This window comes from Megascapheus bottae, chromosome 14 (genome assembly GCF_031878675.1).
Source record: "Megascapheus bottae isolate mThoBot1 chromosome 14, mThoBot2.hap1, whole genome shotgun sequence".
Lineage (NCBI taxonomy): Eukaryota > Metazoa > Chordata > Mammalia > Rodentia > Geomyidae > Megascapheus > Megascapheus bottae.
The window spans coordinates 24,627,086-24,655,082 of NC_143522.1; the positions used below are offsets into that span (position 1 = coordinate 24,627,086).

Genomic DNA, 27,997 nt, shown 5'->3' on the forward strand with positions numbered 1-27,997 from the left:
TTTTAGAACATTTTCCTTACCCCCAAAGAAACCCTGTAACCATTACCAGTTATTCTTCATTCTCTCTTCTCCCTCTCGCGTTTGGCAACCACCAATTAACTTTCTGTCTCTGTTCATTTGTCTATTCTGAACATTCCATATCGATGGAATGTGGTCCTTTATGATTGGCTTCTTTTACTTTTCAAGGTTCATCCATGTTACAGATGATCTCAGGGCTGGTTCCTTTTTCATGGCCATGCAATAGTGCATTGCCTGCACATGCCACATTGTGTTTCTTCATCCATTAGTTGGGGACAGTGGGTTGTTCCCACCTGATGTCTATGAAGAATAAGACTGATAAGAACACTCAAGTTTTCGCTAGATGTGTTTTAGGATCCCAAGTAAGTTTTGGCAACATCTGAAGGTAGGTTGGGTTGTCAGGAGGGGAGGGGAGGGATACAGGTGTTTTCACGCACCATACAATGCCAAGACAGCCCCAGTAACAAAACCCAGCGCCTGGGGTACATTAGACTGCATTAGGTTAGGTGTGGCCTAGGGCTGGGTGAGACTTGGTGGCTCGGAAACATGTCCTGGGGATAGATCTGGCTCTAGAGGCGGTTTTGAGTGCCCGGGCACTGAGAGCAGAGGAGAGCCTTCCAGTTCCACCCGCGTTGCTCTGGTGGTTTTCTCCCTGGGATGCCCATCCAGGTGTGGTAACCCAGCACAAGTGAATCGGATGTCAGGCCTGGTGGGTGATGGGCAAGCTGGGAGGGAGTGAGCTCGTCGTCAGAGGACACCCAAGGGTTGCTAGGCCTGTGGAGGTGACCTCTACCTGGACGGAGGTCTAGACCGTGCTTGGGTGACACGCGAAGCTCCTCCACGGTACCAAGGCCGCTGCTCCAGGTCCAGTCAATGGGCCCCGGGGTCTGTGGGCCTCCCCACCTGCTGGCTCCTGCTCCAACCCGGCCTGAGTTTCCCCTAGAGCGGCCCCGCAGCGCAGCGCAAAGCCCCCGCCCGCGGGGGCGGCACCTCGGGGAGGGCAGGACGGGACGGACGCCTGGGGCCCGCACCGCCCGCTGTCAGGCCCGGCCCCGGGGGCGCGGCCCGCCGAGCGGCGGCTTCCGTGCGCCCGGGCGCTCACGATCGCCAGCCGCTGCCGAATGGCGTTGGCCGGAGCCCCGTGGACCACCAAGGCCGGCCTCTTCCTCTCAGCCCCGCGCTCCCCGACACAGGAAGTGGACGGGAGCGAGCGCCCCGGCGCGCTGTGGCGGCCCCGGCCCCTCCCCGGGGCCATGCGGACGCCCGGGCCACCGCCGCCCCGGCCACTGCGCGCCTGAGCCCTGGAGCCGCGCACCCCGCGCCCGGAGGCCGGCATGATCCGCAGCGTCGGGGCGCCCGGGCGCGGGGAGCCCGCGGGGTAAGTCCGGGCGCGCGCGCCCTCGCCGCCCCGCCCGCTCCCCTCCCGGCCCCTCGGGGGCGATGGGGCGGGGGGCGGAGGGACCCCCCCACCTCTCTGCCCATCCCCCGGCTCAACTTTCCTGCCCAGACCTGGCCCGCCGCGAACCCCCGCGCGCGCAGCCCGCGGCCACGGGTGGGGGAAATGGGGCCCTGGGTGCCGCCGCGTCTCCACCTGTGGCCACCGTGGCGTCGTTGTGGACGTGGCCTCCGGCCGCGGCTCTCATCCACCCTGGACATTCAAGGCTGCCCTGCCTCGCTGCCTGGCGTCCCCGCGTGCGCCCTGACCCGGGGTCCCCGAAACTTCAGGTGCCTGAACCCCGCGGCTGTCCCGTCTAGATGCAGGGAGGGTTTCCCCCAGAATCCCCTCCCCGGCCCTCCTGCCTGGCGGCTGCGCCGGACACTGTATGACCTTCGGACCACTTTGGAACTTGGGGAAGGTCCGGGCCGCACGCTCCGGTGAGGACCGCGGGGCGAGGGAGTGGAGTCCCACGGCCTGGGAGCCGGCTTCCAAGTGGGGTCCCCCGGGTGTGGTGTGGAGACCCTCGCCCCACCCCCCCGCTCGGGCCAGGCCGGAGGAAGCCCCGGTGCCCCGCCCAGCCCGGGGCGCAGCCGGGGAGGCGCAGGTCTGGGGAGTCTCCCGGTGTCCCCCAGGCCTCCTGGGAAAGCCTGTGGAACCTTTCCGAGCCGCCCGGGGCAGTCCGCCACAATCGAGCCGCTGCGCCCTGCTTTTCCGTTTAAAAAGTCCCGGGCCTGTTTATTTTTGTGATGGAGCTTTCCACGGGGCTCCCAGACTTCTCCTCCTGGGGTGGGGCGGGGAGCAGGGAGGGGCGAGGGGGGCCCCACCCGGGAATGCCGGGTGGTTGGCAGAGCTGGTGAGAACCGGGAGGGGAGGGTGGGGGGCAGCTAGAGGGGACTGACCCCTGCTCAGGTGTGGGAGCCCTGCAGTGATGTGAGAAGTCCTCTCTCCACTGCTGCCTTACTTGGAAGTTGAGTCCGTCCACCGTGAGAAATTGGGGGGTAGGGGGTGACCCGATTTCAATATGCCACACCCTGGGATTATAGCTGGCTAGGACAGGGGGAGGAGGCGCGGTACTTCCCATTTTCCCCAGGGATGGCCTCGTCTGACCCCAGCCTCCCCCCCCCCATTCATGACTGGACCAGCTATTTAACAGGTGCCTCCCTTTACTTACCTATGAAATGGGGGCAAGTTGTTGTAAAAGGTTTGGCACCTTCTCCTAGAAGGAAAATGCTGAGTAGTTATCACCACTTGACTGGGGGTGCTGATGGCACTTCCCTGTCGTGTCTCAAGGGCTCTGAGTGTACTGGTTTGCTGTTAAACACTGGGTGTCAGGTTGGAGCACTTTTGAGGCCGATAGTTCCTAGACAGCATCTCCTGCAGCCTGGATGGGAGGCAGGACTCCTCTGAGGACACTGGAAGTACTGGCACGCTACTCACCACGGGTGTGGCTGAACCTCTGGCGGGCAGAAGCCTGTGAAACTTGACTCTCAGTCTGGCTGGTCTGTTTTCTGTTCACTGAGACCCTGGTTTTCCCTCAGGAGTCCCATCCCACGCACCCCCAAAGAACTACTGGGCACTTTGCAGGTGTTCCAGAGCTCCTGGACTGCATAGCTGAGGAATGACAGGCTCTGTCACCCCCGCCCCCGGGTCCTGCTGGCCATGGGCACTGGATCTGAGTCCTGGTCCAATGTGTCCTGGCCTCTCCTCCCGGCTCGGCTCCAGGGCAGTGTCATGTGACTTGGGATAGGAAACTAAGTGTCTTCACTAGCAAGCTCTGCTTTGGGCAGGGGAGGGGGCTGTACTGAGGCTTAAACTCAGGACCATGCAGATGCTGGGCAGGTGCTTTACCAAGGTTGAGCTGTACCCCCAGTTTCTATCTGCTTCTTGTGTACCCAGCACACTGGGCGCAGACCCTTTATTTCCTGCTGTTCAGAACTCTGCCTATTCAAGATTCATTCATCACATCGCAAACCAAGCCCTGGCCACAAGCAGCTGAGGTCCCGGGAGAAGAGACACGTCCCAGCCCCTCACCATGACTCTTTTGGGTGACATGGTTCTTGCTGGCAAACACAGGAGGGCCGTCCTCTGTCTGTGGAGGGCTCTCTAAGGTGGGGTAAAGGAGGTGCTAGAGCACCCTGGTTGCCTCAGAGAGAGTCCCGAATTAACTTTTCTGTATCCTCAAGAAACAAGGAACTTGAGTGTTGTGCTGTGTATATATGCAAATACTTGGATATCTAAGAGTTGTCAGTTTATCTACTAAAGAAAATGAGATGAATTTAACCCAAGTGTAGAGTCCTGTATAAAAGGTTGAGGTTACAGGTTAAAGGCGCTATTACAGGTAACTGTGGTAGCAGGGAGGACTCCCTGGAAGGGGTGGTGTTTGGGTTGGATCCTGAAGGACAAGTGGGATTTTAGCCATGGAGATTGGACATCTGCAGAAGGGAGTTGACCCTGGGTGGGAGAGTGGGACAGGTCAAGTGCACGGAGCCTGAGCAGCTCGGCGTGTGAATGGTGGCGGGCTGCTGTGTGCGGTGACTTGGCTGTGTGGAGGAGTGTGACTCTTATTTTCCACAGGCCTGCTCCTCTACTTAGTAGCTCAGCCAGCCTGGGCAAGATGCCGCCATTTGAACCTGAGGACCACGCCTCCCGGGTGTTGTCATGGTTACATGAGATAGTGTTCTTTTGGGACTTGAGGCTGTTGGGGACTAGGATTTGTATGTGCACTGTTGATTTTCAAAATCACTTTTTATTATGGACTTTAAAATGTCCAAACACAAGCACAGAACATATGGCTCACACTTGTAATCGGAGCTCCTCCAGAGGCTGAGATTTGAGAATAGTGGTGCAAAACCAACTCCGGCCGAAAAAAATGTTAGAGACTATTATCTGCAATCAACTTATGGCAAAAAGCCATAAGTGCAGCTGTGGCTCAAGTGGTAGAATGCTAGCTTTGAGCATAACAGCTCAGGGACAGTGCCTAGGCCCAGAGTTCAAGTCCCAGTGTCAGCATTAAGAAATAAAAAGTCGGCCGGGAGTTTGGCCTAGTGGTTAAAGTGCTTGCCTAGCATGCATGAAGACCCGGGTTCGATTCCTCGGTACCACATACATAGAAAAAAGTCGGAAGTGGTGCTGAGGCTCAAGTGGTAGAGCTCTAGCCTTGAGAAAGTCCAAGGACAGTGCTCAGGCCCTGAGCTCAAGCCCAGGACTGGCAAAAAAAAAAAAAAAAAAAAAGAAATAAAAAGTCAAATATAGACACCCAGAAATAATGAAGTTGAAAGCATCAAACATGTACCTAGTTGAATCTGTATCCAGTACAAATATAAAATCGTCTCCTTTTTTATTTTAAAGGCAAGATGCCGGGTAGGGGTGGGGAACATGCCAATATTGGGACTTGACCTCACTTAACTTTTTCATTCAAGGCTGGCTTTCTACCACCTACCCACACCTCCCACATCTCCACTTTCTACTGGTTAATTGGAAATGGAAGTCTTAAAGATTTACCTGCCCCGGCTGGCTTTGAACCATGATCATCAGATCACATCCTCCTGAGTAGCTAGGATTACAGGCTTGAGCCATGTGTGCCTGCCCAGTTCTATACTTTTAACTCATGCATGCATGTTGGTTTGAGTTCCTCATTACACGGAGGGTTATTTCTTATGCATAGCTCTCGGTGTAGCTTTGGATTTGTTGCCACCCCGTCACCTTCCCTACTGTGTGGATCTGTGTCCCCTGGTCTCTGTGGTTCCACCATGTTAATAGACAGAATTGTTCTGTACTGACTTGACTTTATCCCACTTCAACTCTGTGTTAAATGAACACTCTAAAAACCTCTGTGGGTATGGGATCCACTTCGGTGGAATTGGTCACTGTCCTGGAATCTTTGAGTTTGAGGATGAAACAGAGATTGTTGATTAGGATCCTGAACTCTACCTGGGTATAAATTTTAGCCAAATGTTTCTCATTTCCTTGCAACTACAGGTGGTCATATGATTTAAGTTCAGGACAGAAAAGTCTTAAGAATACAGCTTGCGGGCCGGGAGTTTGGCCTACTGGCAAAGTGCTTGCCTAGCATGCACAAAGACCCAGGTTCAATTCTTCAGAACCACATTCATAGAAAAAAGCCAGAAGTGGTGCTATGGATCAAGTGGTAGAGTGTTAGCCTTGAGAAAACCCAAGGACAGTGCTCAGGCCCTCAGCCCAAGCCCAGGACTAGCAAAAAAAAAAAAAAAAAAAAGAATACAGCTTGCTTGGAGGTGCCCTTAAAGGAGCATGTCCTTCCCCTTTTTTATTGTATGAAATGCAGATGTGATGGCTGGAACGGAGGCAGCCATTTGAATGCTGACTAAGACTGCAGCTTAGAAAGTATGCAGGGAGGGACACACTCTAGCTCAGGACTGCTTGCCCCAGAATTTTATATGCAAAATGAATATATATTTAGCTTACTTAAATCACTGTTTCTTCAGATTTCTGTCCCAAACTTGATCCAGATTTTTGAAAATGTCTTGTATCTCTCATCCATAGCACCAGATATTGTGCCAGAAAGAAAATGAAAAGCTGCTTTATCAGGCTTCATCCTTCCTCCCTAGAAGAGTCAGGAAAGAGGGTAAGGAGAGGAGAGACAGGTTTGCACTGACTAAGGCTCCTGCCTTAAGGACTACATTGCATACATTTTTCCCAGGTTGAGTATTTGTTCATTTTAGATTTCACTGGAAGCTTCAGACAGTTTATTCTTTCTTGTGCTTCCACAGAGCTAGACGTTGCTCTTGGAGGCAGCCTGGACCTCTGTTTCTCTATTTGGGCTTTGGGTCCAGAGTGTTTTGTATCTCCCTGACAATGTGCCATAGCTCAGAGAGGGGAAGTGATTTCCCTGCAACCTCATGCAGGCACTCGGGTGGCTCCTCTGTGCCAGGGCCAGGAGTGAAGAGGCACTGGTGTCTGTACACCAGCCCTCTCTGGTTGTCTTCCCCCAGCCCTGAGGTGGGGAGGAAGTGCCAAGCCCTTTCCTCCCTGGGGGGGGGGGCGGGCGGGGCACTAAACACAGCTGCCCAATTCATGTCCTCTATAAGAAGCCCTGGGCTGTGTCAGGCTTCTGGAATGTTGTGTACTGTTGTACAGGTTTCTCACTGCTCACATGTGCCTGGATGAGAGAAAGGCAATGGGGGGAGACCTCCCATGTTTTTTTCTATTCTGTGGGTCATGACAGCTGTGTGGGAAATAGGGTACAGTTGGGTGACTAGGACCTATTAGGACCTTGGCCAAGAAAACCCATTGGCACACTGGAAGCCCACCATGCATGCATTAGAAGGTTATTCTAATGCATTTTAGGTTTGTCACTCTCCTTGGTAGGAGAACCCTCCTGCCAGGGCTGTGATGGCATTCCTATATCAACACTGTGCTGGCACTGTGCCCACCACTGAGGACTCTGTGGGGATCCGTGGTTGTGAGGGCTGAGAAGGAAGTTTAGCTCAGGGCTCGGTAGGTGTTTTATTCCCTCTGAGTGAGGGACAATGGCCTTAAGAGCAGAGGATGTGGCTGGAGAAAGCCTAGATAGCCTGGACCAGCCTGGAGTGTTGTGGGCAGGGCTGGCTGGTAGGGGTGGAGCCAAACTGAGTGGATCTTGGCATTGTGGGCAGAGCCATGCTGTGTGAATACAGCCTGGCCGTATAGGGCAGGATCAAAGCCCTTCTTGCAGCCCTGTGTCCTAGAGCCCCCACTCACATAGTATTGGTCCAATGATGATCCTGGTTGGTGTGGGGGCCTGCTGGGGCCTCATGCAGTACTGAGGCCACAGAAGTCAGGGCAGTCAGATGGTACATGGGGGACCTGCTGGCTGAGTCCAGTCCAAAGTGGTATGAGGGAGAACTTTCTCCAGAGACCAGAGGCAAGCTGAGCCATGGTCACGTCCGGGGCTTCCGGGTACACTCAGATGTGAGGTGAGCAAGTGTGTCACATGGGGTGTCACAGACGCTCTACAAAGTGGAGGATGGACACACAGGAAAGGGGGGAGCAGCTTGCAAGCCATGTCTTGAAGCACTGGGGACTCTGGACAGAGCCCCCTCTTTTAAAAACTTGAACTCTTAATAGTTCACTAGGGTGTCTGTAACAAAGTACCACAAAGTAGGCCATGAAATAGAAATTTACTCTCTCCTACTCTGGGAGCCAGAAGTCTAAGATGGATGGGGTGAGCAGGGCTGTGCTCCCGCCCAGAGCCCAAGAAAGATCCCTGCTCGCCTCTTCCTGTCTTCCAGTCTGCCCCCCCCCCCAAATCCTTGAGATTCTTGGCCATCCTGGGGTCCTTGGTTTGTGGCCTCTGCCCTCACAGGGCATCTTCTCTCTGTGTTTCTGTTCTTTCTGTTCTTATAAGGACACAAGTCTTATCAGATTTGAAGCCCATCTTGGCACACATGCCACTACCACAATCCAGACCTTCGTAGTGCAGTCTCAACCCTGTCCAGACCCCCCAGAGCCCTTATAGTAGGCACTCCCCACCCCACCCTGCAGTCTCTCACTCTCGGCTGGGTCACAGGGAGCCAGCGGAGTGTCCCCTGGCAGCTTGGCTGCTGCCCTCATAGGGAGGATTTTGTGCATATGGCTAAGTGGCCATCCCAGAAGGCTGTGGGTGATTCCAAACAAAGATTACATAGAGGTTTCCACAGCGGAACCACACAGCCACTAGTCAGGGATGCATGGAGAGGGCATCTGGTCTGGGCCCAGGAAGCTACTGCAGCGATCTGAGCCAGCACTGCTGGGGCCTGGGATGGGAGAGGTGTGCTCGCTGCTGTGTACTGGTAAGGGAGAGTGGCCAGAGGGGGACTGGATGTATAGCATGTGTGCAGGGGAGCCATCTCCCTCCAACTAACCCCTCTTCCACCCAAGAGAGGGCTCAGTGCAGCTATGTGGGCATGTGGATTCGAGATGTACAACAGTCTAGTGGTCAGGGGTGTAGATCCCGGAGCAAACTGTCTGGGACACATTCCAGTCTGCTTTAGTCTCCTCACGTGTAAAATGAGGGTCGTGGACATCCCTGACCCTCATTGTGTTGTGGTAGTGTGTATGTTCACGTGTGTAAGGAAAAAAGGCCAAGCAGAAGTGGACATGGGTGTTCAATGCTAAGAACCATTGTTTGTGGACCTCTGAAGACTTCCTGTCCACGCCTCATCCCTTGGCCCACCAGCCAGTTTCTCAGTGCCTCCAGAGGCAGGAACCAGATCCCCTTTCTGAGGTCTTCCCTGACTTCCTGTGAGACCTCAGCCTAGCTGCTTGCCCCCTCTGTTAGAGCTTCCTCCCTGAACACAGGGTAGGGGTAAGAGCCCCCTCCCTATGTGTTGAGCATTGAGTGTGGCAGCAGGTGGCATCACAACCCCCACACGGTAGGCACTTCACAAAGGTGTGCTTTCCTGGCATGATAGGAAAGCCTGAGGCGAGTGGCTTCCGGGACACTCCTAAGCGTGGGGGCTGGCAGTCAGAGGCTCCACCACTATCACCCCCACCCCCCACCCCCCGTGTGTGCTCTGCCTCTCTGGGGGCTGGCAAGCTGCAGTTCCAGTACTTCTGTGGCCCCTGGCAGGGTCCTGTATGGTTAACAGGAAGTCTCACTCTGAGACTAGGGCTCAGGTCCCAGGTGGCCACCACTGGTGGCAGCTTAGTGAAGCCTTGCCTAGCTCATCCTCATGGCTCATAGATTGTATATTTGCAAATCTGCCCGATGGCTAAAATGTCCCACCCAGATCCCCACTGGCAAGCATCTCCAAGCCCTTCAAGGACATACGCCCAGCCAGAAAAGGGTGACCCCACCATCAAGTTTCTCCTTTCTAGCCTCCTCCTACAGACACATACCCGTGTCACGGCGGAGTCACTGCATCTTGGTATTTTCATCATTTCCAACAGAGTGCTGAAATGTGTTGTCCCTAGGTGTAAGACGGTTGTCTCGTGCCTTAGAGAAAACCTGAGTTACATAAAGTCCTGCCCTCTTGGCAGAAAACAAGGTTGGATACTGAGCGAACGACCAGAGATTCCCAGGAAACTAAGCCCACGTTTCCTGAGAAAACAGCAATTCAAGATTCAACTCAGTGTTCAGAGTATCCTTCCAACCACAAATAAACAGAACCAAAAGTCTTTACTACATTGTGCACATAAGCCTGCCAGACCTCTCCCCTGCTGGGCGTCTTGGTCCTGATCGACTTATCTCCCATTATTCTGGGAATTGTGTGTGTGTATGGTGTGTGTGGGGGGATCCCTCTGGCCTTGAGGCCATGGTCCTCTCCCTCCTCAGGTGATGTGTGAAGATTGGAAAGGACATGGCCAGCATTCGTGTGATTCTAATGTGACGGTTCTTGGGGAGGGGTATTTTTGAGTGAATCAAGACAGACTCTTGGCATTCACAGATCTCTAAGAAACAGCTTCACTGCTTGTATTCTGAGCACTCCCTTCAGACATGTTTCTTCTTGAACTAAAGTCACCAGGTTCCGTTGACTGGTGAGAAAAACTTGAGACAGCAGGACTCCACCCAGGCCTGGAGCCTGTGCTGGCTCCCAGCCTCTCCCCCTAAATCTCTCCTCCCCCCACCAGGTCTACTGGCCAGGCTAGCTAGGTCTCTGTCCTTGGAATCTGGAGGGGGCACATTTGAACCTGGGTGAGGTTCTTCCTTATGTCTCTGAGGCTTCTCCACCCAGTACTTCCCTGCTGCCTCTGAAGTCATCAGCCAGTGGCTTAGCTTGGGCTACTGCAGCCTAGGGAGATTGGCTTCCCTCCACCCTGGAGGCCAGGTGTCTCAGATCAAGACCTCTTCCTGGCAGGCAGCCCATGGCACTGTCCTTTAGAAGGGCACTAACTCCCATTAATATAACCGTATCCTCATAGCTTAATTATCCCCAAAGTCCCAAGCATCAGCCCCATCACTCCAGGGATGCGGGTTCATCAAGTCATGCCTGTAGAAAAGATACAAACATTCAGTCTGTGCAGCCAGTGTCGGCTTCCTCTGTCCTCCTACTCAAAACCTCACGGTTTTCTAATTAACCAGCACAATGCTGGAAGTGGACCTGTGGCTAGAAAGCTAGAGCCACTCCTTTATAGGCCACACCTAACACAGTTGCAGGTGAACTATCCTGACCGGAAGTAGGGGGCAGAACAAACCTGCAGGAGCAGAGGAAGGGTTCTTATTCCACCTTGTGTGTCTCTGTGTTCCAGTGGAGATCAGAAATTTACCCTCCTCAGCCTCAGTCCCCGTGCTGGGCAGCACAAGGGCTGCAGCTAGTTGACAGGCAAAGCCATGGGGTGGGCCTGCAGGGTGCACTTGGTGTTGCAAGATCCTGGACCAGAGAGGCATGCCCTCCCCCCATCCCCCCTCACACACCTCAGGACATCACAGGACATGCTTGTTCCAGGCAGAGGAAATGTGGTTGTTGTGGCTACTTGTGAGCTGAAGGCTGGCCCAGCATCACTATGGGCTGGAGGATATGAGGTATTGCAGAAGTTTCTGCAAGGTGCTGGTCAGGGCTGGCAATGTCTTGTGTGAAGGCAGCTGCCAAGCATCTGTGTGGCACTCTGAGCCCCTTTTGCTTCAGAAATGGCAGTTCACTTTGTCATAAAGTAGATGGGGGCAAATAGCCTCTCTTACCCCCCACCCTCCTATCCTGGGGCTTGAACTCAGGGTCTCAATGCCCCTGAACTCCTTCTGCTCAAGGCCAGCACTCTACCATTTGAGCCACAGCTCTATTTCTGGCTTTGTTTTGGTAGTTAATTAGCGATAAGAGTCTCACAGATGTTCCTGCCCAGGTGGTCTTTGAGCCATGATCCTCAGATCTCAGGCTCCTGAGTAGGAAGAGCCCCTTTCTTTTGTTTCACTGCTGAGAAAACAGGCCCAGAGACAGGTGGAGATTTTCCCAAAGTCATCCAGCAAGCCCATGGCACAGGCTAGAATAAATCCTGAATGGCTCAGCTCCAGATACCTTTGTGCTAACACAGCCTTGCCAATTGCTCATGGGACTTGAAAGGCCAGTCTTAGTGCAGACAGGTACTAAGTGAGGACATGGCGCCCATTGTCTGTGGGGTGCCATGTGGTATGGTTTCCTGGAGAGAGAGATAGCCAGTAGGTTTTGCTCCCTCCACCTGACTGAGCCTCAGTCTCTTTGCCCCTCTTTCTCCAGTGGGATCCCTGAGAGAAGGAAGGAGGGTGGGAAGCTGATGTCACTAGAAGCCTAGGGCTTAGTGAGAGCAGGACCGACAGACACCAGGTCAGATGGCCTGGGACTGAAATTTCATTTCCTCCAAGAACACTGCAACTAGAGCAATGGCTCCTGGTAATAACACCTGTGTACATGTAGTTTTCCTTTTTCAGTTCCTTTCCATTGAAAATCGAATCCTGCAAACAGTACCTGAATTCACACACACTCTAGGAAGATTGAAACCACAGGAAAGTCTAGATCTGCATCGCCCATTGTAGTAGCACTAGCCATATATAGCCACTTCACAAACTCAATGAAATTAACTGGAATGAATACAGTCTCAGCCACACTGTTACAAGTGCTCATGGTAACTACCCTGGATGGTGCAGATCTCGAATATTCCGTGACAACACGGAATTCTGTCAGGCATCACTGGCTAGACGGGGAACCAAGAAAATCTATCACCAGCCAAAAAAGTAAATTTTAGAACCAGTCTGTTTCCTTTGGAACTGTTTTATGTATTGACAGAGGCATGGTATCCATAGAGACAGCATTCCTAAGTTTCTATAACCCTCCATGTTCACTATTCCTGGGTCTGCCCAGTTATGCCCTGTGGATACCAGAGAGGATATGAGTAAGAACGTGGATATGAGAATTGTTCCCTGACTGTGTTGGTCAGTTTTCCATGGCAGTGACAAAACACCTGAGGTAATCAAAGAAAGAAAGATTTGTTTTGGTCTTAGAGATCTCAGTGCACGATTACCAGACACCATGGTTCCTGGGCCTGTGGGAAGGTCAAGCTCGTATCATGGTGGGAACACATGGTAAAACAGGCAGCAGAGGTTGAAGAGCTCACTCTGTAGTAGAGAACCGCTAAGCTGTGGATCCATAAAACAGTTAACTCATGGCTGAAGTTGGAGCCCTCGTGATCCAGTTGCCTCTCAATATTGCAGCACCGGGACTCAGGCTGAGGGTGCATTTCTGATCTACGCTGGAACACAGAGACACACAAGGTGGAATAAGAACCCTTTCTCTGCTCCTGCAGGTTTGTTCTGCCCCCTACTTCAGGTCAGGATAGTTCATCTGCAACTGTGTTACGTGTGGCCTATAAAGGAGTGGCTCTACCTTTCCAGCCACAGGTCCACTTCCAGCATTGTGCTGGTTAATTAGAAATTAGAGTCTTATGGACTTTCCTCCTCAGATCTCAGCCTCCTGAGTAGCTTGCTAGGGTTATAGGTATGGGTTATAGACTCCAGTTTGTTTTAGGTGATTACAAATAATTCCTTTTTTTTCCCTACTAACAAGGCAGGACAGGCCACACCTTTTAAAAAATAAGGTGCCGTGTTCTCGTACTTAATCACGTTTCCTGGAAAGTTTTCCAAAGCGGCACAAAGAAATGTCCTCATTGTTTTCAGTTGCCCAGTAAGCTGTTTACTTAGTGAGTCCCTCCTTAATGGACATTTAGGTTGTTTCCAGTCATTTCTCCACTTCAGACAATGCTCCAGTGACTCCTGGTGAGGCCAAGTTCCATGGGTTTCTCTGTGCTCTGTTTCTCTGTGCTCTCTGCTATGTCGGGAAGGATGTTTCCACAGTTGCTGGGTCAGAATGCATGTGCCTTTGCAGGTGTGTTCGAAGTTGCTGAGGAGCCTTTGTGAAGGCTGTATTCACCGATGTATCCACCCACCCTATGTGAGAGTGTTTTAGGGAGCATTTTTCATGGCTGTATATTATTTCAGTGTTTGCAAGAAGGTAAACAGCTAAAATTGCCTTCTCTGTAGGACCAAAATGGCTGAGTATCACTAGTTTCCTATGGAGCTAGTGTTTCCTTACCCATTCAACTGGTAAATATTTTCTTCATTAACCATTGTTCCATGGCCTGAGCACACAGAGATGAGTCCTCCTGACCCTGAGGAGGGAAGGAGCTGAACAGGGGGGGGGGGGGTAAGGCTACCCTTCACCATTCATTCCTTGAGTCTCAGTGCAGTGGATCTCTTTGTCCCGTGGGCTTCATTTGCAGTCAAGGGAACTCTGAGTAGGCTCTAGAAGGTGGTAGACAGGCAAGAGGGCACTAACATGGAACCACTGGACACCTAAGAACTGAGACAAAAGACAGACCTGACCAAGGGCAGGCAGACACGGAAGGCTCTCAGCACTGGTGCCGCTGCAGGCTCTGCAGAGGCCGTGTGGGCCCACTGTGGGCAGGGAAGGCCTGGAAGGGACAGGCGGGAAGGCAGTGGTGGGAACCAGGTAGTGCTAGACACATATGGACCGGCAGGGGCCTGCAGAGATGGAAAGTTTGAAGGCCTTTGCCCCGCCAGACTCCTTGATGTGGGCTGTGAAGCAAGGCAGCCTGACCTGTTCTCAGCACTTCCGGGGGCCGGAAGACTAACTTCCCCTCTGACAGGCTGTGGGCAGGCCTGGGAGCTGGCCCAGGCCCCTGGGCTTAGCCACAGGGTAGCAGGGGCCCCACATCATCATACAAGGTCTGGTCATTTTAGCAGAGTTTGCCTACACAGTGTTTTGGTCTCCAGAGTCTATGGCACCTGGTCAGGGCCTTGTGCAGTTCTTTCCCGGGAACCTGGCTGGAGGGACAATTCTGAAAACTGGCTACTTCTCTTCCATCTCTGTGGACTCCTGTGATCAGCCTGGAGCTGACATCCTGTATGCACCAGAGCCTGGACCAGAAGTGGACAAGGCAGCAGTGGAGGCCAAGTAAAATGATCTGGCAAGAGGGAGCTCTGCAAATCTGGCAGAGCTGCCTGCCTTTTCTCAACTATCTGCTGGGCAGGGTCAGCCTAACTAGGAAAGAAAAGCCCCAGGTAGCCCCAGCCAAGGGTCAGTTGAGTCACACAGCCATGGAATTCACAGTGCTGGAAAGAACCCCAGTGCTTCGCCTGAGCCTTTGCCCAGTAAGCATGTAACATGGCTGTTCCTCTTCTGTATGGAGCCTGGCAGACATCACTAGTAGATCCCTGTACTCACTCTTCAGCCTTCAACATTTATGGTCCAAGCACTTGCTACCCAGCAGCTGGAGTTCACATGGGCGTTCAGCCTACTGTCCATCCCAGATTTAGTCCAGTGTTTTCCTTTTCCTGAAGAGTCCACTGAACCAAGGCAGAACCAATCCATGGTCCAAGCATGCTCACTGTCTGTCCCTTCTGTCCTGAGGAGCCTTAGAATTCGTGATGGTTACTGTCTCCCTTCAGTTCCACAGTATGGTTTAAGAAAAACCAATGTCATCTTAGGTCTTCATAGGAGTAGAAGAAGGTGATAGTTGTAATTCTAAGGGAATGATTCTTTTCCTGTGTGACAACTCCATACATCAGAGGTTCGGAGACATGTGACAAATCGGATATTCTTAAAACACTGATTAATGGCCTCTGATGTTGACCAGGCCAACATGACTCGAAGACTTTGTCTTCAACACATGGTGCTTAAACAGCTTCACAGAATTGAGAGTACAGAGAATGAGACTGGACCCCTATCTCACACCATGCATAAAAATGCACACAAAATGGCACACACAGACCTGAAGGTAAGAGCTAAAGCTGCAAACTCTTAGAAGAAAGCTGGAGTGAGTTTCCATCACCTTGGATTAGAGGCTGAGGAGTAGGATTGTAAGTTCGAGGTCATGATGAGTGAGAACTTTAATGAGAACTTTTCTTTTAAAATGAGCCAGGTGAGGTGCTGCTGATCACGTCTGTAATCTTACCTGCTCAAGAGGCTGAGGATCATGGTTCAGAGCAAGCCTGGGTGGGAAAGTCTGTGAGACTCATCACCAATTAACCACCAGAAGAAATCCACAAGTAGAGCAATGGCTCAGGCATGGACTGTGGCCTTGTGGTAGAGTGCTTGTCTAGCATGTATGAAGCCCTGGGATCAATTCCTCAGTACCACACAAACAGAAAGAACCAGAAGTGGTGCTGTGGTTCATATGGTAGAGTGCTAGCCTTGAGCAAAAGAAACTCAGGGACAGAGCTCAGGCCCTAAGTTCAAGCCCCAGGACTGGCAAAAATAATAATAATAATAATAAAAGAATAACTAGACAATGAGCTGACAAATAACAAAGAATTGCAAATCTGACCAAATAACGTATAGATAATTGACCCCAAAGTAAAAGCATAGGAGTCAGTTCTGCAGCAGGGTGACTGACCAACAGTATCAGGCAGTATCAAATGTGGGAGAAGGAAAACAGAGTTCCAGAGACCCGCTGGTGAGAAGCTTTCCACAAAGGAAAGCTCCAGAATGCTCCCCATAAAACTGTCTTCTGACCCTGAAGTTCCACTCCTAGGTATACATCAGAGAGAATGGAAAGCAAGTGTTCCATGTGGAAACTTACACGTGAACATTAGTAGTGTCATTGGTAATGTCCCACAAATGGAAACACAAATATTCATCAACAGTTGGATGAGTAAGTCAAATGTGGTATGCCCATACAGTGGGCTCTTGTTTATGGGTTAAAAGAAGTGAAACACTGACCCATTCTATTAGCTGCTACAACATAGATGACACTAGAAACATTATTTCAAGTGAAAAGAACCAAACACAAAGGACATACATTTCTTCTGGGCATGGAGGTTATACATTTGTAATCTCAGCATTTAAGGGGCTGAAACAGGAAGATCTTGACCTGGGCTACAATATCTTGGGTTTTTTTTTTTTTTTTGCTTGTTTTGCTCTTCAGCTCAAGGCTAGTGCTTTACCACTTGAACCACAATACCACTTCCATCTTTTTCTGTGTATACGTGGTACCAAGGAATCGAACCCAGGGCTTTGTGCATGCTAGGCAAGCACTCTACCACTAGACCACACTTCTGGCTCCAAGTGTCCTTTTTTTTTTTAAGTTTAAAGATCACATTTTGCTTACTTTTATTTCTAGGAAATATCCAGAATAGGCAAATCTATATAGATAGTAAGTGGGGAGTGGGGAGTGACTGCTGAGCAGGGAATTTTATATCAGGGGTGATGAAGATGTTCTGAAACTGGATTGCCAGGATCCTTAGGTATCCATGCCTATACATGAGACATTTCAAGTGTTATTTTAAAAGGAAATTCCTAGCTGGGTACTTGTAATCCTAGCTATTCAATAGTCTGAAATCCGATAACAGTGGTTTGAAGCCAAGCTAGATAGAAAGTTTATGAAACTCTTATCTCCAACAAACTACCAAAAAAGCAGGAAGTAGAGCTATGGTTTTAGTGGTAGAGCGCAAGCCTTGAGAAAAAGAAAAGAAAGAAAGATATCCCAGGGACAGTGCCCTGTGTTCAAGCCCCAGGACTAGCACCAAAAACAAAACAAAAAAGATGCGGGGGGGGGGGGGGAGTGATTTCCTGGAGGCGTGAATGTGAACTCCTAGCTCAGAGGGCATGGGAAAGGGGAAACAGCTGGTAAACTTGACCTCTGGGTGGCTTTGTGGGGAAGTGGATGATGTCTGAGCCCTGTAGCTGGGGGAGATGCTTGATCCTGGGCGGATCCTGTCCCTGAAACTCTGTGAAGTGTAGAAAAAGCAAAAGGAGATAGAGGAAAAGGGGAGGGGGATATGGGGACAGAGAGATTTCAGTTAGAAATTGAGAAGTGCTTGCTTCCTGGATGAGGAATGGAGTTGCCAGTGCGGCTGCAAGCTTCCATCCGTGGAGGTCAGATAGGACTGCTTGCTAGTGATGGTCAGCAGGGACTCTCGTGCTAAGGGAGCGTCTGACAGCCAGGGCAGCTGACTTGCAAGGCTGGGCTTCAGCAGGCTGTGTCTCAGAGGCCAGGCATACAGAATCCGAGTCATTTAGCCATTGACAGCTGGACATCAGCAATGGGTAGAGACTGCACCATGCCAACCACACGTTAGACACTAGGCTTGGGTGTTTGACCGGTCAGTTGATTGTGCGGGCCTGCTTCCAGGTCCACCTTCAAGCCTACTCTGGTCCACTTCCCACCCCAGTGGGGATTCCTTCAGCCTCAGCAGCCTCCATGCCCTGCCCTCCTCTCACTGGGCAGGGCCACTTATTCGGGTAGGTCTCTTCTTCTCCCCTCTCTCTCCCCCGAGCTTATAGTTCCCTCACATCCTTCGGTGGACAGGTTTCAAACCCAAGGATGTTCTCTTAATCTTAGCGCAGAGAAATTCACATACACTCCGCATGCAGGATCGTGAGGTGACAGAGGTGGCTTAGCCTTGGCCCTTGCTTATGATAGCTGCCTGCTAGCCTAGCCCAGGGCTGACAGCTCAAAGCCAACCAAATTATTCCCTTATGGGGACCACCCATTTCTTCATTTTTTCCTTGTTAGGTGACGCAGCCATGGCTGCCTTCTAACTGTCTCCTCAAAAACTCCTTAGCTAAGCCAGGCACTGGTGGCTCATGCCTGTAATCCAAGCTTCTCAGGAGGCTAAGATCTGAGGATCACGGGTTCAAAGCCAGACTGAGCACTAAAGTCCATGAGGCTCTTATCTCCAATTAACCACTAAAAAACCAGAAGTGGCTCTGTGGCTCAAGGGGTAGAGCTGAAGAGCTCAGGGACAGCGCCCAGACCCATGACCAACAACAACAACAAAAATCCTTAGCTTCATTCCTTACCTTCATGCAAGGATGCTTTTCTACCTCATATTCATGAGTCCTAGGATCCAGATTTGGATTCTGTTGGGGGGAACACAAGTTTAGCCTGATATGGATATAGTAGCCTGATGTAGATATGATCTTTAAACATTAAAAATATATATATGGATATGATATGGTGTGTGACTGAGCTCAGGGAATAAGCGCAGTGCTTAGAATGTGCCTCTGTGTGTGTGTGTGTGTGTGTGTGTGTGTGTGTGTGTGTGTGTGTGTGTGTGTGTACACACGTATACAGGTGTGTACTCGATAGAAATGAAACAGCCTGTCTTGTTGGCCCTGCCAATATGCTTCCCACCAACTCCTCACATCTCCTCTGTCCCCTGGTGCTTGTCTAGAGCTATCAGGCCATTTTATAGCACTTGCCCAAGGCTGGGAACCCTCTGTGGGCAGGAACCAGGTGGTTAGTCCCCTTTGTCTTGCTGGGGCTGGACACAGGCCTGCCTGAGGTCAGTGGCAGGTGGGATAGTAATGGCGTTTTCCTGGTCCCAACTTCCCCTGCCTTACACCCTCTGAGTTCTTGGCCAAGTCTATTCAGGAGGGCTCAGTTCTCCTCATGAGCCCACTGAGTTGTTGATGGCATGGTGACACTCCCCTGGGGCTTCCCAGGCATTCAAGGCACTCACTGTGGAGCTGGGAAACATTTGTGCCCTCCTCCAGGCAGGCAGCCTCCCGCCAGGCCCTGCCAGCCACCCTTTCTGCTTCCTCCCCACCCCCACCACCCCCCATTCCCTGGGCTGGCCTCTGCCTTGGAGGAGAGCTGCCTTCCACCCACATCTAACAGGCTTGTGACAGAGATCCCTTCTTCCCTTCTTCCTTCCCTCTCTCCCTCATTTCCTCACTGCCTTCCTTCTTCTCTCCTCCCCGCTCCTTCCTTTTTATCCCCTTCCTTCTTTCCTCTCTCCCTCCTTCCTTTCTTTCCTTCCTTCTTCCATCCTACCCTTGCATTGTGGCTGAGACAATCCCCAGAGCACCTGCCCTCCAGCAGGGAGGAAGCTGCACCTGTAATTCCCGCAGGGCACACATGGACAGCTTGGGAGGGCTGCCTGGGCCATTTGAGCTAAATGCTCAGGCCCTGCTTAGAAGGAAAGCCTGCCATGCAAAGACTTCTTGGACTGTCGCTGCTCAAAAGCTGGCCAGAGCTTGGCCAGGGTGAGGCAGGATATGGAGAATGGATGGCAGGCCCTGTGCCCAGTGGGCTCCTCACAGCAGGAGCTGACTAGACAGGCCTGGTTGACAGCTTGGCACAGAAATGGCTGTAATTCCTCATTTCTAGCTGTTCCTCACCATCGTTAGCAGGGAACATCTTCAGGCAGATGCCTTGCTCTGTTTATCCTTGGTCCTATCATAGTAGGTGCCATGAAGACTGGTTTCTGGGGGGCTCTGTCACTTCTTTCAACCTAATTCAAGATCCAGACCAGCCACAGCCTCTGCCACTCCTCCTTCATGGACTTTCTAGACCTTGCTTGAGGCTGCAGCCTTTGTTTTTTTGTTTTGGCCATGGGGCTTGAACTCAGGGCCTGGCCACCATCTCTTGAGGTTTTCTTACTCCAGGCTAGCTCTCTATCACTATGAGCCACAATGCCACTTCCAGTTTTCTGGTGGTTAGTTGGATATAAGAGTCTCGTGAACTATCCTGCCAGGATCATCAAATCTCAACCTCATGAACAGATTGGATTACAGGCATGAACTACCAGGGCCAGGCTGGGCTGCAGCCTTTGGCTTCTTACAGATTCCTCCTGTTCCTAAAAGCCACTGCTTTGTCATGTAGCAGGGTCTGGCCATTCCTGGAAAGCACAGCTTGGAGGCTTATCCTTGCCAGGTATCTTGGATGACCTCAGACTTAGCTGTTGTCTTTTTGTGGCCACCAGCTGGGTTCAATGCATGTGAGGGGTGGGGGGTGGGGGTGGTGGTGAGGGGGATGGAGGGATGGCCTCTTGAGGAAAATTGGCTTTTCTAGGTTATTGTGTCTGTGTTCATGCCAGTCTACATGCTTCAGGTGTTGTCTTGGCACAGGCAGACTACAGACATGTGCTGGAGTCACTCCTAAAATCAAAGTTTGTAGCAAAAGAGAAGAACTCCAACTGGGGAAGTAGAGGAATAGAAAAACATTGGCTAACATTAACATTGCATATCAGTTTTCACAGTAGCCTGTTAAGCAAAGGTGTGTGTGTGTGTGTGTGTGTGTACAGTTGATTAAACCAAAATCCAGAGAAGGGATCATGCTAGAGTCAAACCTAGGGCTCCTAGAACAGCAGGCAGGCTCCATCTGTATGGACCTTTAGGGACAGCTCCATGGGAGTTCTGACTATGGCCTGTCTTCACCAGCCTGTGGTATCATCAGTCTTCCTAATTTTAGCCATTCTTGTGGTTGTATTGGTTACTTTATTGCAGTTTGAATTTGCATGTCTCTAAGAACTGTGAATTTTGAGTACTTTTCTTAACCCACTGATCAGCCAGCCCATTTATAAGTCTTCTTTGCAGAATCTGTTCCCATCTTTGGTTCTCACCCTTTAAAAAAAATTGATTTAATTTTTCTTCCATTAAATAGATTTTTTTCTGGAGGAAAAAAATTAATGTAAATTATTTAAATATAAATGTAATAATTACTATATTATTGTTATCCATACTAATTGGAGGATGGGGGGACTAAATCAAACTCAATGATAGTTTTTTTTAAATCTTTATGTATAGAAAAATCAGCATTGCTAAACAGGTATTTTTGTGAGTACTTCTCCCCAATCTGATACACAGAAGTTTGAAATGATGGTGCATTCGAATTGGTCTGTTTTCCTTTATGCTATTGCTTTTCATGTTTGGTCTAATACTTTTGCCTCCCATTTGGAGAGGATTTGAGGAGAAGAACTAGAGCCCTCAGCCCCCAGTCTGCAGATGATAGGGTCATGCTAGGGGAAGTGCAGAGTTAGCTAGAGGTGTAGACAGCAGCCTTTGAAGACGAGCCACAGGGGTGGGGCTTACAAACAGAATGCCTTAAATATTAGGGAACTGATCTGGATTTTTCAGGCAGTGGGAGCCATGGAGGCTTCTAGAACAAGGAAGGAAACATGGTCACAAACAAGTACAGTGGCTCCATGACTGACTCATGCTGGAGCCTGGCAGAGTTTCCACTGGTCATGCTGAGCACAGCAGCACCTGGTATCTCGCCATGTAGACTGTGGGGAGAGGGCGTGGTTTCACCTTTAGGATCCTCAAAGACTCCCAAAGCACCTCAGGTTTCCTCCAAGGACTGCTGTAGGAGACAGCCAGAGGCCCAGGCCTTTCCAGGCTCCAAAGAAGTGGCTTGAATACAGAAACTTAAAGCCAACCTTCCATTGGCTCCAGAGCCCTCTGGGCCCACCCCTTCCCCTCTAGTCTTAAGACCTCCCACTCTCACTTCATCCCTCTCCCACCCCCTCCCTCCTGTTGGAGTTACTCGAGGTCTGGGAGATTGCTCTTCCTTCTGCCAAATACCTATGTCCAGATGTCTAGTTCACTAAACTGACCTTGGGGTTGGGGCAGGAGGCTCTCCCCACTCCCCTGGTGTTTCTTCTTCCCTAGGCAGTGCCTCTCTCCTGGAATGAAAATGCCATGAAGATTTGGGGGGGGGGTCTCCTCTTTTCCTTCATTCTATTGCGTTCATGCCTGTAAGCTACACAGGAAGCTAACCATGGAAGCTAACCATGGAAGATAACCATGGCACCAATGTTTCACCCCCCACCCCCAGCCCAAGCCCATTTGATGATGGCTCAGATTCCACAGGAGAAACCAGGGAAGAGTGCAGGACCTACTAACGACCACTCAGCAGATGACAGAATCTTCTAGTCCGTCCCCCCCCCTCCCACCCCCATCATACAGATAAAGAAGCCAAAGCCCTGAGAGGATCAAACTTGCACCATAGTTACCAGCCAAGGAAATGGCACTGGCTCTCTAACTCACAGCTGGAACCAGGGTCCTGCCTGGTCCCTGGGGAATGTCTAAAGCCAAACTAGGATGTTAAAGGATGATTTAAAAGCTTTTTCATGCCAGGCAACATTGCCATGTTTCCAGGTGGGGCTGGAGGAGCCTAATGACCCCGGAGTACCGCTTTGCTGGATAATTCTGGTCTTCCTCTTTCCCATTGCCTTCCCAGAGGAAGTGCTGTGACTGGAAAGCCAGGTCAGTGCCAGCTGGGTCACCCCAGTCTTGACTTCCAGATGATACTTTGCCAATCCACAGTCCTGGACAAGCAGGCATGCCCACCTTGCCCCTGATTCCCTCCATTTCCTGGGACACCTATTTTCCTGGTTCTCTGGTTCTTGCTTCTGCCTGGACCTCAGGCTGTGGACTCAGGTGATCCACACACCTAGGGCTGTCACACACAATACGAAGGGGACATCACCACACCTCCTGCACGCAACCTCACACTCATCTTCACACATCCTTCCCACCTCCACCCCCATGCCTTCCTGTCAGGTCCCTGCAGGCAGCATCTTCACAGGACACAGCTGGACCAGTTGACCCAGCACTTCCTCGTCCCTCCCTCCCCTGCCGGAAGTGTGGTTTCCCCTCAATCTGGATTTCTGAATCCTACCACCCATCCATTTTCCTGTCCTTCAACAGGGTTCCTCCAGTCCCCAATGTCCCTTCTCCACCTTTAAGCTTGGATACTTCTAGAAGGACTGTCATCCCTGGGCAACATCACAGAGACTCAAACAAGCTGAGGCACTGTTCTTCCTTCCTGGGACTGTTGGTGCCTGCTTTGTCTGATCAGGGTTTCCAGCCTGCAGATTCAGGGAGACTTAGTTCCACGGAGAGAATGAATACTAACAACTCATGGCGCATCTTAGGATCCAAGAGCCCAAGTGGTCTCCTTCCCACCTCTGTGTTGGGCTGGGATTGGGAGGAGTCTGGGGGTGAGGAGTACCTTGTATCATCAGTCCAAATCTCTTAATCCAGCCACAGGGAGGGACAATAGTAGGCAGTAGTCTAGTTTTGCTGTTTATTGACTCTGGAGTCTTCCTCTTCTCCTCACTCTAAAATGGTAACACATCCTGGGGGTGAGGGTACGTACTGTTATACTGGGAGGAACACAAAGGAACCTTCTGGAAATCTATCTTCTTTGCTGTCATTGTCCATAGACATATAATACAAACCATATAGTAATTTGTAATTTTCTAATGCCACATTAAAATTTATCTTAATAATATATAACATAATCATCCCTAAAATGTTATTCCAACATGTAATATAAATATACATCATCTAATAAAATACTTTATGTTATTGTATATTATATTCTGTGTTATGTATATATTATATATAATAATAGAAAGAAAAAATGGTTCCTTTCTATATAGACCATCCATGTTTAAGAGCTGGTGACTAAGGTCTGAGGGTCGATATTCAAGTCAGCCTAGGCAAGAAACTATGAAACGCTTATCTCCAATTAACCACCAAGAAAAAAGAAAGAAAGAAAGAAAGAAAGAGAAAGCTGGCAGTGGAGCTGTGGCTCAAATGATAGAGCTCCAGTTTTGAACAAGAAAAGCTTCATGGACAATGTCCAGGCACTGAGTTTAAGCTACACACACACACACACACACACACACACACACACCCTTCTTCCAAGCTGTACTTAATGCCACCTGTGTTTCCTGACCCACATGTTACACTGTATACCTTCTTTATTTCTTCTTTATGTTGTTTCTGTGTCTTTGGTCTGCTTTATGTATCCCCCAGACTCCTGGCTGGGTACACATAGGATAAGAAAGCACTGGGGGCTGAATTTCACCCCCTCAATCAGCCAGCTTCGGGATGAGCTGATCATTTGATTTTGTTTTTCAGTCCTATTCCAGATGTTGGCAAAGGAGAAGGAAAAGAAGTAGAGAAGGGAGTCGGCACGGGGCCCCCTCTGTCATCCACCTTGAAGAGCACCCTCCGTCACCGTCACCGTGGTATTAGCATCCTGGAGAAGCTAGTGAAAACGTGCTCTGTGTGGCTGCAGCTGAAGCTGAGCCGGGAGGAGGCAGCCAGGATCCTGCAACGGGAGGCAGCTGGGGTGAGTGCACTCTCTCTACCCCATAGTTGTGGGGGCCAGCTGCCAGGCGCTCCAGTCCACAGCACTCCCTGACTGCCTTCTTTTCTCTCCTTGATCTACCATTTGGCCACAGTATCCTTCCAGAATCAGTAGTGAGAACTGTGAACCAACTAGTTTCTGCTTGGGGAGTATTGACGGTGAGTTGGTAAGGGCTGTCTTGGCATTTGGGTATCCAAGAGGTAAGATTGGTACTGTCAGGAGGCCATGCCAGCCTGCTCTGGCTTGGAGAGCTAGGTCAGGACGTGGAGACCACAGAAGGTCAGAATAAACATGGGTTAGACTCACCGATACCACTAACAGGTCAAAGGTGGAGTAGTAGAACAAAATGTTTTGGGACTAGTAACCCTTTTATATGATGACTTAAAGAGAACAAAAGTATAATTTTAAAGTATTTTGGAGTCAGGCTATGGGTTCTGGGTTCAAGTCTCCTGAGCCCTATTTTTGTCATTTTGAAAAATGACAAAGGGGGATCTCCTCTCAGGAGCGCCCATGCTCCTAGGAAGAGACATGGATGGATGGATGGATGGATGGATGAACAGATAAAGTGATGAGTGGACCAAAGATGGATAAATAAAAGATGGATGGATGGATGGATGATAGACAGGATGGATTATAGATAGGATAGATGATAGACAGGGTAGATGATAGGTGGATACATAGATGGCAGATAGATATACAGGTAGACAGATAGATGATAGACATAACAAATAGATGGAAAAAAACAGATGATAGATGATAAAATGTGAATCAAAGCTTCTCACATGTTACTTTCATTCCCATACATGTTTTCTTTTATGTAATTCCCTTTTCTAAAAAGCAGTTTAATTTGTTTAATTATAAAAGTGGTACATATATGTGTTCATCACCTTAAAAAAAAAAACCCAAGCTGGACAGAAGTGAATAAGACTCGTAAATGTCATTTCCACCTACTGTAGCCCAACCTACTTTCCAGAAGGCTTATAGTTTTTAAAACTGAGATGAAATTTGCATCACAGAAAAACAACACTTCACGTGTTCATGGTGGTAGGATTCAGTTCCTTCACAGTGTGGAGCAATAGCCACCCCTTCTACTTCCAAGGCCCATTTCTCTGTCCAAAAGAAACCCCCCCCCCATTTGGCAGTTGCTGCCCACTTTACCCCAGCCCCCCGGGACCATGCATCTGCTCACAGAAGTCATTTCACTGTGGCATATCTCTGTAGTCACACAACATGGTGGCAGCATCCCCACGTGCCCGCTGTGTTTCAGGCTTGCTTCCTTGTCCTGCTCACAATTAAGCTCCGGTATGCCCACAGCAGCTCTATGACCAAGATGTCACAGCAGAGGGACCCAGTGAGTCAGTGGCAGAGCTAGGATTTGAACCCCAGCTGTCTGGGTGCTCCTGTGCCCTAGTGTACACTGTGTCTGCTTTGACACTTGGACTCCTGCCTCCCACCTGTTCTCCCCCGTGTGCCATGTTACCCTGTGAGTAGCCCATCATAGGATGTGTGTGGGTTCTAGGTGGTAGAACCTACCACGTAGGTGGGCTCATTCACCCCGGGATAGGTTTTTTTTTTAAAGAATTTATTAACATTGATTTTTGCATCATATTTTAAATGACAGGTTTAACAAACAAGTGTTCAAGAAGGGAATCTCTATTTACAATCACTGGGACTTAGTATTTAGAACTTAATCAAAATTAGGCTAAGGGTTTGTATGTCATAGAAACATATTAACTTATGAAATAAAACATTATGTCTATAGAGTCATAGGTTTTTATGTCTATATAGTTATATTTCCATTACCATATCCATAGCATACCTCAGAATAGGTTTTATTCTTGTATGTCCAGCCTGGAATGACTGGAACCCTTGGGCCTCCAGCAAAGTCCCAGCCTCCCCTGGCACAGAGTCTGGCCATGGAGCTTAGGGCTGGGAGGGGAGTGGTACAAGGTCTGAGTAAAGGGAGACAGCTGTCCTGGGCCAACCTGGCTGCTAGGTCAGTTTTCCTGGAGGGGCGAGTGGCAGTAAGGAAGGGGAAGCATAGGTGTAGTATGGAGAGAAGCCTTGCTGCTGAAACAGGAAGGGAGGCTTCAGGAATTGGCGTCTTATTCATAGAGTGTACTTACACACACCAAGATGACTGTGCTCACAGTTTTATTTGATCCACATGGCAGATGCCGCCAGCATGCCCAGGTAGCCGTCCAGCCCGTGATCACTCCTCTGGGAGATTCTGAGGGAATTCAGTGCCTGCTAGAAACAGGCCCAAGAAGTGGGCTGATTTTTCTTGGCCATCTGAAGATGTGTGTCCAGACCTTGTGTTGGGGGGTGGGTTTGAGTCAGCGAGGAGCACCCAGGGCCTCTGGGACGAGCTGGAGTGTATGGGGGTTGTGACCACTTTGTCCAAGATACAGTCTTCCGGCTGGGAGTGAAGTTGTCAGCCAAGATCGCATGACTAGTGAATTGTAGGGCTGAGATTGGAGTTTGGCCTCTGCTAGGCCAACAGCCCTCCACAGGGAGCCAACCACAGGAAAGAAATGGAAATGAAGTTGGGCTTCCATATCAACACCCACAGATCCAACCAACCAGGGATGGGAAATATTTGAAGGAGGTACTTGCACATGTAGAAACTTCAGTCTTCAAACAAACAACATAGCAACTGTTTACACAGCAGTTATGTGGGTTGCTTTTTTTTTTTTAGTTACTGAGTATACAAGAGGATGTAATTTATACGCAAATATAGTTATGTTGCTTAATGACAGCTGTTCTGAGCAATGCATCGCTGGCTCCTTTGTTCTCATTGCCCCAACGTGATAGAGTGTATTTAAACAGACCAAGATGGCTACCAGGCGCAATTTTAGTTCATCCTCACAAGTAGATGCAATGTCCCCAATTCCAGATGAGAAATGAAAGCGCAGAGATGCCCCCTTACTTACGTGAGGTCACACAGCTAGGAACAGTAGAACCTTTAAGATAGGATCCTTAGGTTTTGCTATATAGTGGCCTGTCTATAAAACTGTGGAATTTCCATTGGGCAATGACATCATCACTTTGAAAGACACAGTCCTGACCTATGACGGCATGCTCAGTGACCTCGTGGGTCCATCCCATGTGGCACAGAGAAAAGCAGAGCTGGTCTTGAACCAGTGGTCTTGACTTAGTCCCACCTCCTTCCCTTTAGCCTCTCCCTTCAGTGTCTGTCTTCCCTGCAGCCTCTTCTCTAATAAGGATGTGGGAATACAGCAGCTTTTTAAAATTTGTGTATATCTAACAACTAGGTCATCAAATGCCACCTTTATCTGATTTGCTAATTTTTAGAATATTTCTAGTATAATAGAAAAGTTGGAAAGAGAACAGAGTATTGTTCCCTGACCTTCACGTTCAGTCTCTCCTGGACTTTCCTGCCCTAGCTGGCTTTGAACCTGAGTGAACAAGTAAACTGTGGAACTGTGGCCTCCAGTCATTGAACCTTCTTGATCACTTCCTTCAGATGCCCTTAGGTTCCACCTAGTGTCCTGTTTATCTCCCCGACCCTCCCAATGCCACAAAATCATCCACACATTCCACAGATTCATCCTGTCTTCTTGGCTTCTTCTTACGGGACAGATTCTCAGATCTTCCCTGTTTGCTGTCACTCTGAGTCAAGGAGGGCGGCCAGGCTTGGCAGGAATTGGATAGGGTCAGAGGGACTCATGGAAAGACCTAGAGGTGAAGGCCATTCTAGTCGTATGA

The 27,997-nt window shown here is 50.1% G+C and overlaps 1 protein-coding gene across 1 annotated transcript in view; it reads left to right on the forward strand.

The window, feature by feature from the left end:
* Nucleotides 1-1,086: 1,086 nt before the first annotated feature.
* The window catches only part of Rin3 (Ras and Rab interactor 3), an 84,566-nt gene continuing 57,655 nt past the window's right edge, over nucleotides 1,087-27,997 (forward strand). The window contains exons 1-2 of the mRNA XM_090344727.1: nucleotides 1,087-1,396; nucleotides 24,037-24,250. Of these exons, the coding sequence (XP_090200853.1) occupies nucleotides 1,353-1,396; nucleotides 24,037-24,250 (258 nt within the window). The 5' untranslated portion in view covers nucleotides 1,087-1,352. The remainder of the gene's footprint in view (nucleotides 1,397-24,036; nucleotides 24,251-27,997) is intronic.